The 13,480-nt window shown below is 35.8% G+C and overlaps 1 protein-coding gene across 7 annotated transcripts in view; it reads left to right on the top strand.

Annotated features, from left to right (window-relative positions):
* The window catches only part of LCLAT1 (lysocardiolipin acyltransferase 1), a 199,204-nt gene that overhangs the window by 108,637 nt on the left and 77,087 nt on the right, over positions 1-13,480 (top strand). For 5 of the 7 annotated variants that reach the window (XM_059660243.1, XM_059660241.1, XM_059660240.1 and 2 more), the window contains one exon: positions 8,957-9,125. The exons of 1 other annotated variant lie outside the window; for it this stretch is intronic. In XM_059660243.1, the coding sequence (XP_059516226.1) occupies positions 8,961-9,125 (165 nt within the window). In that variant the 5' untranslated portion in view covers positions 8,957-8,960. Of the gene's footprint in view, positions 1-8,956; positions 9,126-11,604; positions 11,710-13,480 lie in introns of those variants that run through there. One more of the 7 variants, XM_059660247.1, reaches the window with a different exon arrangement.

The following is a 13,480-nucleotide window of genomic DNA, read 5'->3' as shown; positions in this document are numbered from 1 at the left end:
GGCAATTACTTTATTTCTCTGTGATTATATTTCCTCTTCAATATATATGAGTTTTTAATGACTGTGGAATGACTCTAATTGGTAGTCATTCTTTGTTTAGATGAAATGATTGAAATAACTTGGTAAATTTAGACAGATATTTTAACTCTTCCCCTTTTCTCTTTTTAAAGGTATGCTTTTAACTAAAGTAGAAAACAGTATAGTCAGAAATGAACATTCCTGGGCTCTTACTTTACATATAGGAAGAGTTTCAATAAACTCCTCATTTGCTTTTTGACAGTCTATGTACCTTTATTACTTCGTTCTTATAAATTTTACTGGCTGTTTAGGGAAAACAAAACATGAGCTTAAACTTCAAGTTGACAGAGATAAATGCTGTGAAGTAAATTGAATGATGTTTTTAAGTGACTGTTTTTAGGCCAAGGATCCTTGGGGGTTTGGTGTGTTTCAGTTTACCTAGGGTACTTTATCATTCATATTTCAGTTTACATTGTCCGTGGTTTTTAATTTGTAAAAATTTACTTTGAGTTCAAAGTATGGCAAAGAGTAATTTGGCCACAAGGTAGAGTTATTTCTTCTTCAACATTTAATCATTTTAACTTTGATTATGGGATCATGGAAAAATAGGCATAACTGGCATTGCTGGTAAGCTGATAAAGTTCGGCTATGCTTAAACTGCTTTTCTTCCCCTCCTTCTTTTCTCCCCTTGTCCCTTCTTTCTTTTGTGCTATGTATCATATGAAAATGTTCTCTTTTTAAAACATTACAGAAAGATCTGTTTCCTCTTTGACCACCATCCTTAGTCACAGCTCTTCCATCTTCATAAAAGTGGCCATAATACCATTGGTGTGAATCCTTCGACGCAGACTTATGTGTATTTACATTTATCTATATAGTAAACCATATAGTATAAGGCAGTTTTTGGTAGGGGGGATGTGGTTCACCCCTTCCAATATGATGTATTTTAAACCTAGCAATGTATCTTGGAGAGCTGTTCATGTTCGAAAATATAGCTTGACCTTATTCTTTCCAGCTGCTGCATAGTGTTTCATAACATTGAATGTACCACATTTTATTTAGCTGTTCATTTATGTTTCTGATTTTTTTGTTACAGTGCTGTAATGAAACTTCTTTATACTTGCAGTTGAGTATTTTTCTAGGGTAGATGCTGAGAAGGAATTCATGATGTTCAAATTATAATAGCTACTTATCAGTTTGTCCTCTAAAGTTTTACTGCCTCCAGCTGTGAAGGCAAAGACACCAACAAATGATTTTTAGAATATCAAAGACAAAATTGAGACGTATTTTGCCAGTCTGTGAAAAAAAAAAAATGGTGCTTTGTTGTTTTAATTTGCATTTTCTAAAAATAGTGAGGTTGAAGATTTCATAAGTTTGTCAACCATTTGTATTTTCTTCCCGTAAACTGCATATATCAAATTGTATTGCTCATTAAGTACCCAGTTTAAATTATTATATACATAACATTTTTCTGTATTTTTGAAATAGAACATACACATAGAAAAGTGCCTAAATCACAAGTATACAGCTTAGTGAATTTTCATAAAGTGAATACACCATGTGTAATCATAACCCAATTCAAACAAAGCATTACCAAAACCCTTGAAGCCCCCTGGTGGCCTTTTCAGTCACTACCATGACCCACCCCTTCCTGGATAACCGTTATCCTTACTTCTACCTTATAGTTGCTCTGCTTTGAACTGTAGATAAATAGAATCACACAGGACATACTCTCTTTTATGTGTTAACCTTTAAGTACATTTTAAGAATTGCATAACAGTTTAGAAAATTATGATTATTTACTAGTATACAGATATTTCTTCTCTCATTATAAATTTCAAGAGCTTAGTGTCCTTTTTATATAATCCTTGATGTCCTTATACAGTTCTAAGAAATCTCAGAGTGGACTCCCTCCCCCTCAACCCTGGGAGTTAGCCATCTTGTTTACTGAAAATCCCCTGCTTTATTTTGGGTAGATTTGAGGTTTGACTCCATTTTGCTCTTTAACTGACCTATGTGTTTTATCAAAATAGAAGTAAACTGTGGTTTTATTTTATCTAAGTTCTCTCTAAGGAGAATGCCTGCTTACCTTGTACCTTCTTTTTGTATGGGGGAAGGTGGTATTCTTGTACGGCTCTAGGAAATATGAAACGATCTAGTTCAGTGGTTCTCAACCTTTTGGCCCTTTAAATACAGTTCCTCATGTTGTGACCCAACCATAAAATTATTTTCGTTGCTACTTCATAACTGTAATGTTGCTACTGTTATGAATCGTAATGTAATATCTGATATGCAGGATGGTCTTAGGCGACCCCTTTGAAAGGGTCGTTCGACCACCAAAGGGTCGCGACCCACAGGTTGAGAACCGCCAATCTAGTTGGTCCCTTTCCTGTTACTGTTTGGGTCCTTTTCCCAAAAAGGTAAAGGTGTCAGAGCAAACTTTATACATTATCATTTCAGTTTCCCTTGCCTGCCTTATGAATTCTTAATTGATCCAGAAAGATGTTTTAAGTTCTGTTTGGCTTACTTTTTTAAAATTTCTTTTTGTGTTTTGCTTATTTAAGGAGTACCCTTTTGTCTTCAGAATTTCTTGAATATAAATTCTAAAATAAAAGTTTTAGTGATTTTCTGACATTATACTTTAGCATAGACTTTCATAAAATATTTAGCAAAGTAAGTAAAGATGAATAAAGTCACTAATGGTGACATTCTTTCAAATTTATTTTTAATTAATGATTTGTTCCCTAAGAATTTCAAGTGATTTACAGTAAGATGTGATAATGCAAATAATAATAAGAATACAAATAAAAGATTGTAAGAGGAGAAGGAGATAATAATGACATAATCTTTGCTTCTGGAATTGAATGTTAAATTTAGCTATGAGCCTGTCTTTTGAGACTTGAAAGGAAAACAAATTCAGTTCTCATTGGGGAATAAAGCATACCGTTTTATCAGGCGAGACAGATGTGTTTGTTATTAAATTCTGAAAAATGCAGAAATGTTCATCAGAATCAGGTCATGCAAATTAACATGTATTTGGGGATTTAAAAATGTATTGGATTTGAAAGAAATTAATTAGCTCATAAATATTTCACTTATATTCATCTAGTTTACAAGAATAGTACACAAAGAGCATTTGACTTAAATTAATTAATGAACACAGTTAAATTCTTTTACATTGTGGAATAATCTCAATCAAGCTGTGATTATTTTAGCTATATGTTAAAACATTTTTATTTTCATTGCTAAGTGATCATTTTGCAGTAATCTATACATATAAAAACCTAAGTGACCCACCGGTAGCTATGACATGCAGTGACTACCAGGGAGCAGATGCTCAAAGCAGGAGCTGCCGAGCTGCACTGACTTAGCAGCTGTGGTTCTTGGGTGACGCACCTGGAACCAGAGAGGAGGGAGCTCGATTCCAGGTTGCATCACCTGAGAAGCGCCCTCTCACAATTCAGGACCCCTCGGGGGATATCAGAGAGCCGGTTTCGGCCCAATCCCCACAGGACAGACCGAGGGACTCCACTGGTACACAAATCCGTGCACCGGGCTTCTCGTTATTACATATGCATATATGCAATAATTGACATTCGATTTTACACTTTTATTATATGTATTTGATTTTGGCATCTGAATCAAGACCACCATGTTGCTTATTTATTTTGGAGTAGTACTGGGAAACTCATAAACTTGTCTCATATATTTGTCTCAGCTGATTCCCAAGGATTGTTTTTTTCTGATAGTATTTAATTTGGGATTAAAACAAAGGTAATTTTGATAAATACCACATGATCTCACTCATTTGTGGAATATAGAGAACAACATAGACTGATGAACAGGGACAGATCCAAAGACAGAGAAACAGCGATCAGACTATCAATCCCCAGAGGGAAAGTAGGGGAGGGTGGGGGTAAGGGGAAGAGATCAACCAAAGGACTTGTATGCATGCATATAAGCCAAACCAATGGACATGGACAACAGGGGGATGAGAGCATGAGTGGGGGGGGGGGGAAGCTTGGGGATTAACGGGGGGATGAGGACACATTTGTTATACCTTAACCAATAAAGAAATTAAAAAAAAATTTTTTTTAAATATCTTTATTGATTTCAGAGAAGAAGGGAGAGGGAGAAAGAGATAGAAACATCAATGATGAGAGAGAATCATTGATTGGCTGCCTCCTGCACGCCCCCTACCGGGGATCGAGTCCGCAACCCAGGCATGTGCCCTTGACCAGAATCGAACCCAGGACCCTTCAGTCCCCAGGCCAGTGCTCTACCCACTGAGCCAAACCAACTAGGGCTTAAAATTTTTATAATTAAAACATTTTAAATTATAAAGTAACGCATGTTTATTCTTTATAAAAATTAGGCTAATATAATAATAGTACATAAATAAAAGTTCTGTTCCTTTTCTGTTCCTACTATAGACTGGAGAGAAGCTGCCTGTCTTTTTTTTTAATCTTGTTGTTGAAAGTATTACATATGTCCCCTTTTTTCCCCATTGACCTCTCTCACCCTGGCCCCCCTATTGTCTGTGTCCATTGGTTATGCTTATATGCATACAAGTTCTTTGGTTGATCTCTTACACCGCCCACCCTCCCCTGCCTTCTCTTTTGAGGTTTGACAATTTGTCCGATGCTTCTATGTGTCTAGGTCTATTTTTATTTATCAGTTTATGTTGTTCATTAGATTGCACATATGAGTGAGATCATGTGATACTTACCTTTCTCTGGCTGGCTTATTTTGCTTAGCATACCAGCACTGCTCTCCAGGTCCATCCATGACATTGTAGAGGTACATCTATAATGTCTTTTAATGCAAAGAGGCCTGAGCCTCAGGAAGCGAAGCTGAGGGTGGTAGGAACACAGACAATTCTTGGCCCTGTGTGAACAAACTGTTAAGCACTTACGGTCTTATTCTATTTGTACTTTGAACCATTTTGTACATAGGTGATTAATCTGTAAGCATTGGTAGAGATTTGGCAATATATGTGTTATCCAAGTAAACTAGATTCTGTGTTAAGAGATTTGACCTGTTTTGTTGTTTGACATTTTTTAAAGCACTATGACATTTGAAATTGTATTTGTTTCTTGTTGTATTCTTTTAAAATATTCAGAGGTTTTGATCACTGGAATATCTTTTTTTAACATATACATTTCAGGTCATTATCATTTTCATAGTTTAATAATATTTCCAATAGCTTTATTATCCTGAGGTAAACCATATATTTTCTTTAATGTATTTTAGGTTGTAAAATCAAATGTTCCATTATTTTAGACTATGTTTCCAACAGTTTAGTTTAAAATATCAGTATTATGTTCTTCTGGTTATGAGGACCCATGAAAGTACAGCTGTCCCTCGGTACCTATGGGTATTAGTTCTCTGGACCCCTGCAGATATAAAAATCTGAGGATCTCAAGTCCCTTAAATAAAATAGCTCAGCATTTGCATATAAGCTGTGCACATTCTCCCATATATTTTAAATGTTTCCTAGATTACTTAAAATACCAAATGCAATGTAAATGCTATGTAAATAGTTGTTACACTGAATTGTTAAGGGAATAATGGCAAGAAATAAAATCTATACATTTTTGTATAGATATGACCATTATAGGCTTAACTGCATTGTACACTTTAGAAATAGAGCAGCATTATTCCATCACCCCTGAATATTTTCTGTCTGCGATTGAATTCACAGATATAGAACCCACAGATATGGCAGGCTGACTATAATCCTTTGGCAAATAGTTTAGGAAAGAGAGTGAGGAGTCTGACTTCTGTTTAACCTTTCAGCTCAGAACAAGCCAGCTTAAGAGTAATTGATCAAACATATTCCTTTGAGATTCTAATGTAAATAATTAACATTTCTAGATTAGAAAACTTCAGTACACTGTATAACTGTCATCATTTTTAGGCATAGTCACTCTTAGGAAGCTGTTCTGCAGTTCTTAGTTCATTAAGTCTGTTTGTTCTAGTAGAATATAAAAAAACTTGGGAATATTTTAAGATTTTGTGTTGGATAATATCCTGGAAAAGAAAATATATAGGTTTTTGTTAATACTGATAAACAATTAAAAAACGAAGGCTTTATAAACTAGACAGCTTTATTTTTGGAGGTTAGAAATTTACTCTTTTGAGAGTATCAATTTCGAACATACTGAAAACTTGTTAGACCAGTAGGGTAAGAGGGTCACCTCTATGGTATTCAAGCTCTTATATCCTTTATCAGAGCCTATTCTGTAGCCCAAGCATGTCAAACTCTCACAATGAATATTTTTGCGGCCCAGCTAATATAATGGTGTGTAAGAAATATTTTAATAAAAATTTTGTGACTTAATTTTTACAATATCCTGTTATACATACTAGCTATATTGGTTAATAATGTGGATTTTTTTCAGTAGATGGTGTTACCTATATGTTGATATATATGCGATTTGATATGTATGCTATTTTTTTGTATTGACAACAAGCTTCAAAACTTCATATGTCAAGTTTGCTGAAGGTGTTAATATCATAGATATTTTTATGCTTAAAAATGTTGAATTTTGTGCCAAAAAAAGAGCATTTGCGGGACGTTTTAATTCATTACTTTATTTTGAAGAAAAGTGCTGCTGAATACTTCGGGAAGCTTATGGTGAACATGCTCCATCTCAAGATACTTGTGAACGCTGGTTTAAACACTTTAAAAATGATGATTTCGATGTGAAAGACAAAGAATGTCCAGGTCAACCAAAAAAGTTTAAAGACCAACAGTTACAAGCATTATTGGATGAAGATGCATGTCAAACTCAAAAACAACTTGCAGAACGATTAAACGCTGCTCAGCAAACAATTTCTGATCATTTACAAGCAATGCGAAAGATTTTCAAGGAAGGAAGTGGGTGCCACATCAACTGAATGAAAGACAAATGGAAAATCGAAAAGTCATCAGTAAAATGTTGCTTCAAAGGCACGAAAGAAAGTCTTTTTTGCATCGAATTGTGACTGACGATGAAAAGTGAATTTATTTTGAGAATACCAAATGCACAAAATCATGGGTTGGTCCAGGTCAACCATCAACATGGACTGCAAGGCCAAATTGCTTTGGAAAGAAGACAATGCTCTGCGTTTGGTGGGATCAGGAAGGTGTGGTGTATTATGAGCTTCTAAAACCAGGTGAAACCCTTAATACTGATTGCTACCGACAACAAATAATGAATTCGAACCACACCTTGATTGTGAAATGACCAGAATGTGCCAGAAGACACGGCTAAGTAATTTTGCTTCATGGTGATGCAACATCACACACTTCAAAACCAGTTAAAGACACGTTAAAAGATTTTGCCTGGGAAGTATTAACCCACCCGCCGTATTCACCAGACCTTGCTCCTTCAGATTACCACTTGTTCCAATTAATGGCACACGCACTTTCTGAGCAGCACTTCAAAACGTACGGAGAAGTGGAAAATTGGGTCTTTGAATGGTTTACCTCAAAACAAGAAAAGTTCTATTGGGATAGTATCCACAAATTACCTGAAAGATGGGGGAAATGTGTAGCTAGTGATGCACATTACTTTGAACAAAGCACTTTTGATGTTTCTCTTGAAATTATCGTGTTTTCTTTGATTACAAAATCTGCATTATTAACCAATACACCTAGTAACTAGAGGCCCTGTGCACGAAATTTGTGCAGGGGAGGAGTCTCTCAGTCCAGCCTGCCGCAATCCAGGATGCTGTATGCACCAGTGACCATACTTTTCACACTGGTGAAAGGCATCTTGCTGTTGTATGGGCAGCTACATTTTTTTGCCCTGATTATAAAAAGTAGCACATAACATGATCCTTCTGAGGCAGTAGTACCACTTTCTCCATCTTATGGGTGGAAAAACTGAAGCAGAGAGAAGTTAAGTAATTGGCTTTGTCACACAGTTGTAAGTGTCAGAATCAGGGTTGACCACAAAATGTGCAAGCCAGAGTCCATGCATGTCATCGCTGCATCATCCTGTTTTTTTTCAGTGTTAGAGTAGCCTTGCCAGGTTTTAATTTTTAAATCTAAGGGATTGTTCCTAAAATATAGGGTAGGGTCCCTAGGCCTGGCCAGCAATCAGGGTGGCTCTTTGGGGCGACCGGCAGGTGGGGCGATTGGGTGAGCCCCCCCCCCCCCCGCCCGCGCCCCCCCCCCCCACCTTGGCTGGTGACCTGGCACCACCCTCTGGCTGGCCCCGCCCCCCGATCGCCACTGCAGGTCACCTCCCTCTTCGGGGGTTGGGAGGCAGACACTCAGTGCGCATAATAGCAACTGGTCATTCTGCTGGTTGTTCCGTTGATTAGCATATTAGGGTTTTATTATATAGGATTATTAGTGAACTACAACGTTCGCTAATGACTGATTACTATAATCATGTTGCATTCACTTCCCTTAGGCACCTTACGCGCAGACACACCATTTCTCTCCACTAATACTAGCAGTGAATATTTTAGCAGCCGATTGCCACGTCATTAGTCTTGGACTGACTTGTTTGGTGTGTGCAACAGGAAATATTTCGCTTTTAGAGAACAAGAAAAATAGGTTTATTTGCTTATTAATTTGTGCATTGTTCAGTGTCTGGTAAGTTCATGTTCAAGAAAAAATAATTTTTTATTAAAATGTTAATTTAAAAAATATTAATTTTTATTAAAATGTTCTATTTTATGTGAACAATTATTCATTTCAGCCCTTTGTATTCAGCATGTCTCTATTGAAATAAACCTATGTTTCTATGAAAATTTAAGCTTTTGTTTTTTTGTGGCCCACATAAACTTAAACCTTGTTTATTTGGCCTGTGTAGGCCTTTGAGTTTGTCATGCTTGCTGTAGCCCTCTAATTAAAGATTATTATATACATCATTCTGAAATTGAATTTGAACAATTACATATATTAACGAAATATACCTTTCCTTTTTACATCTTTCAGAATCATGGTGTCATGGAAAGGGATTTACTTCATACTCACTCTATTTTGGGGAAGCTTTTTTGGAAGCATTTTCATGCTGGGTCCCTTTTTACCTTTGATGCTTGTAAACCCATCCTGGTATCGCTGGATCAGCAACCGCCTTGTGGCAACCTGGCTCACACTTCCAGTGGTAAGTTACACACCAGAGAAGGAGACTGTCAAAGTGGCCCAACCTATAGACTTTTATTTTTAGTCAGATTTAGTCAAATGTTAGATTTAAGTCTTTCCTGTTATATAAGAGGTGCATTCGAATTTAAAGGAAATACAAAAACTAGAGAGAAAAATAATTGTCCTTCGAAGTAAAACATCTAATTGAGACATATTTTAATTTCAAAATTTTCTTCATTGAGATATGCTTTAAATATAGCAAAATATACAAATCTAAAGATACAGATTGAAGAATATTTGCATCATCAATTTTGCATCACCGATTTTTCATTTCTATTTACAAAACAAAAATTAAGATTTAGATACGTATTTTTTAAACTCCTGATATTGATGTCATTGCTTTAATTCTTCCCAATAGCCACAGAATTTAGGGATAAAGTGGTTTCCTATCTGTGGACTAGGTCAACAACATCTGTAAGGTGAAAGTACATACAAAACGTATAGTGGATTCCTGGAACTGCCAGGTATCTCTGCAAGGTCAGTGAATGCTGTTGTGAGCGTATTCCTTCTGATCCTGAGCTGGGGACTCCCAGGAGGATCCAGTCCAGACTCCTCTCTTGTCTGGGACTGCAGAGGCTTCAGCCTCTCTGAAAATGGACATGTATGCAGTTGTCCTTACCTTGAATAGGCTGTTTATCCTTCGTGAGTGTTATGTTCTTTCTTTTTCCTGAGCAACACCTAGAACTTACTCTTACTGGTTTACTTACTTGTTATGGTGGGTGTTATACTCAAACAGGAGAACTAGAAAGGAATCCTCTTCCTTCATTTGTTGAAGGGTCTTCTTGTCCTGCTCTTTTTGAATTGAGTTGTCTATATCTCCTCAAGCAGATGCCATTGTTATGTTAGGAGAGAGGAGAGTATCGTGCTGATGGTATGGACCTCTCAGGTAGGGATTGATTGGGAAATATTTCCAGACGCAGTGGGGTATACCTACCTTGATGGAGTAGATATTTCTTAAAAGTTTTCTGTAAATTTAATTTTAATAAATCATTTACAGTGTGCCCTTCTTTTCATATTTAAAAAGGAATCCTCTGATGGATAATTTTTGAAATTAATTTGTTCCTTGTTTACAAGATTAATTTGTTTTAAATTATAGATATTTGTCTTATGAAATGTAATACTGTTTAACTAGAAGTAGCCCTCTGCCTCTTTCTGTCCTTCCGTCCTCTTCTCTCCTGTATTTGCACTTAAAGCTGTCTATTCTACAGGCATAGGGAAAGGGACAGCATACTGGTAGGTAATAAACAATTGTGGTGTGGTTGCATATTTAATTCCGTTATAAGGAGAAGAATGAAAAGATTTTGTTGAAAGGAAAAGTCAAAGTAAAAATTGCAGGATAAGGAAGATCAGAGCTGCTGACCACTTTTGAGGCAGCTACTGTGTTTAGGAGGATGGCTTCATTTCAGGTGCCACCATTGTCCCCATTTTATAGAACAGGATATAGAAGCTTTGAGAATTAAATAATTTGCCCAAGGTCACACACAGAAGCAAATTATTTAAGCACAGATAAGATTAAATCCAGACTGTCTGCTGCCATTAGAACCTTAAGTGATAGGATTGATCAGACTCACATGGAGCCTTAACAACTCTTCAGTGGCAAGAGGTTCACAGATACCTCTTGATTGTTTCAGAGGGAGGTTTGGAGTTATTTTGAGCTAGGGAATGCCTGTCTTAGAGGAAAAATATCTGAGAAACGGATAACTAGTAATATAAATTGGTCTCAGTAATGTGATGATTCGCTCACAGTGGAGAGGAAAGTTGGCAAGAAATAGTCATAGAAAGCCTTCTCTTTTGGTAGAGAAGCAAAGGACATAGGTTGCTGAAATGCCTGAAACAAGGTACGTATTAAAATATTTGTTGGATGAGTAGACAAACATAAAGAAGTTTCAAGGTCAGACTGCCCAAACTTTGATATCAGAATAGGCTGGCTTCATAAAACATTCAACATTCTCTCCTCTATTTTTGAAAGAAAATTATATTCATATAATTTTTTAAATTATGGTTTAAAAATTACCTAATGCAACATTAGTGTATTACAGTCCACTTAGAGTTAATATTTACTGCATCTTATAAAATGTAAGAACCTTGTAATAGTGTAATGCATTTATTCTTACATCCTTTGTACTGCATTATCATATATTACATCAAGCATGTCAAACTCTCGGCCCATGGGTTTGCAGCCCACAATGAATATTTTTGCGGCCCAGCCAATATAATGGTAGGTAAGAAACGTTTTAATAAAAATTTCGTGACTTAATTTTTACAATGTCCTGTTATACATAATTATTAATAATGAACTACAACGTTCGCTAATGACTGATTACTATAGTCATGTTGCGTTCATTTCCCTTACACGCCTTACGCACACGCGCACCATTTCTCTCCAGTAATACTAGCAGCGAATATTTTAGCACCTGATTGCCACGTCATTAGTCTTGGACTGACTTGTTTGGTGTGCATAACAGGAAATATTCCGCTTTTGGAGAATAAGAAAAATAGGTTTATTTGTGTTACGCTTATTAATTTGTGCTGTTATTCAGTGTCTGGTAAGTTAATGTTTGAGAAAAAATATTAATTTTTGTTAAAATGTTCTATTTTATGTGAACGATTACTCATTTATTTCAGCCCTTTGTATGCTGTCTCTATCGAAATAAGCCTACGTTTCTATGAAAATTGAAGCTTTTTTTGCAGCCCACATAAACTTAAACCTTGTTTATTTGGCCTTTGAGTTTGACATGTTTGTATTACATCTACTTACATAATTAACTCCATAATGCAATGTTATAATTTTTTGCTTTAAATAGTCATGTCTTTTAAAGAAACTAGAAGAAAAAATACAGTCTTTATTTAAATATTTTTCATATCTAGTGTTCTTTATTCTTTATGTATATTACAGTTTCCATCTAGTGCCTTTTCCCTCCAGCTTAAAGAACTTCCTTTAGCTTTTCTTGTAGTGAGGGCTCCTGTAGCTGAATTGTTTTCATTTAATTGAAATTTTCCTTATTTTGCCTTCACTTTTGAAGCATAGTGTTGCTGGTTATAAATTTTTTCTTTTCATACTTTAAAGTTCTACTGTCTTATGGGTCATTTATCTCTGATTGCTTTTAAGATTTCTCTTTGTTTTTATTTAGCAGTTTGATCATGATACATATATCTAAGTGTATTTTTCTTTATGTGTAGTTTATTGGGCTTCTTAGATCTGCATGTTAGTTTTTTTCCAAATTGGCCCATTAATTCATCTACCTTTTTCTGCTCAATTCTGTCCTTCTGGGACTACAGTTTATATATATATATTAGATTTCTTGTAGTGTCACACAGGATAGCCAAGGTCACTAACCCTTTCTCCTGCTGTTTTCCTTACATAGTGGATTTCTGTATAAAATAGTGTACTTTAAGATCCTAGAATTTATTGTTTCTTGTTGGTTTCATTACTTTCTTGAAGTTCTTCATCTGTTTATTTATTATGTGACCATATTTTTCTTTAAGTCAACTGGGTGGTAAGTCTACTACCATTTACTTTGTCTGGGCTGGAAGCAGCGTTCACCCTTTTTTTTTTTTCTTTCCTGTAGAAAATACTTTGCATTGAATATTTGTATGGATCCTTCTTATTCTTTTAGGCAAATTTATTTTTCCTTTCTTAATAGAAGGATTTTTGTTTTTTTTTATAGAGAGAGGGAGGGAATCATCGATCGGTTGCCTTCCAAATGCACCTTGACAGGATCGAATCTACAATCTGGGTATGTGCCCTGACTAGGAATTGAACCCGTGACCCTTTGGTGCACAGGACAACACTCCAACTAACTGAGCCACACTGGCCAGGGAATTAGAAGGATGTTTTGTTGTAACCTTTCTTTATTGCAAGTAGTCAGCAGGATCCCTGAAGATTCATCCAACAATTATTAAGTATCCACCATGTACCAAGCATTTTGCTAGGATGTAATGACAAGCAAGACAGATATGACCTCTGTCCTTGTGGAGGTAATAGTCCTTATACCTAAAATTTTTTCAAACTGTACATTTACACAGCCACCTTCTTTTCTGGCTTTCATTTGGCTGAAAGACTACTTCCCTTGTTAGAGGTCAGAAGTTGACATTCCAGGCCATGAATTCTTAGAGTTGGATTTTTAAATCAGCTTTAAAAATACAAAGTCCAGTATTTCATTATAGCCCTCATACATACCATTTAATATAAAATATCCATCTTCTGGTATTGCGTAGCCACTATCACTCGCTTATTTACAAAGTGACTATTTCTCCATAAAATATTTATGTCAAATAAAATAAGCATATTTTCAGTTCACATAAAATTATCACGAG

This window comes from Myotis daubentonii, chromosome 12, assembly GCF_963259705.1.
Source record: "Myotis daubentonii chromosome 12, mMyoDau2.1, whole genome shotgun sequence".
Taxonomy (NCBI): Eukaryota; Metazoa; Chordata; class Mammalia; order Chiroptera; family Vespertilionidae; genus Myotis; species Myotis daubentonii.
The sequence above is the reverse complement of the archived record's forward strand: the minus strand, read 5'-3'. Positions and strand labels throughout refer to the sequence as shown.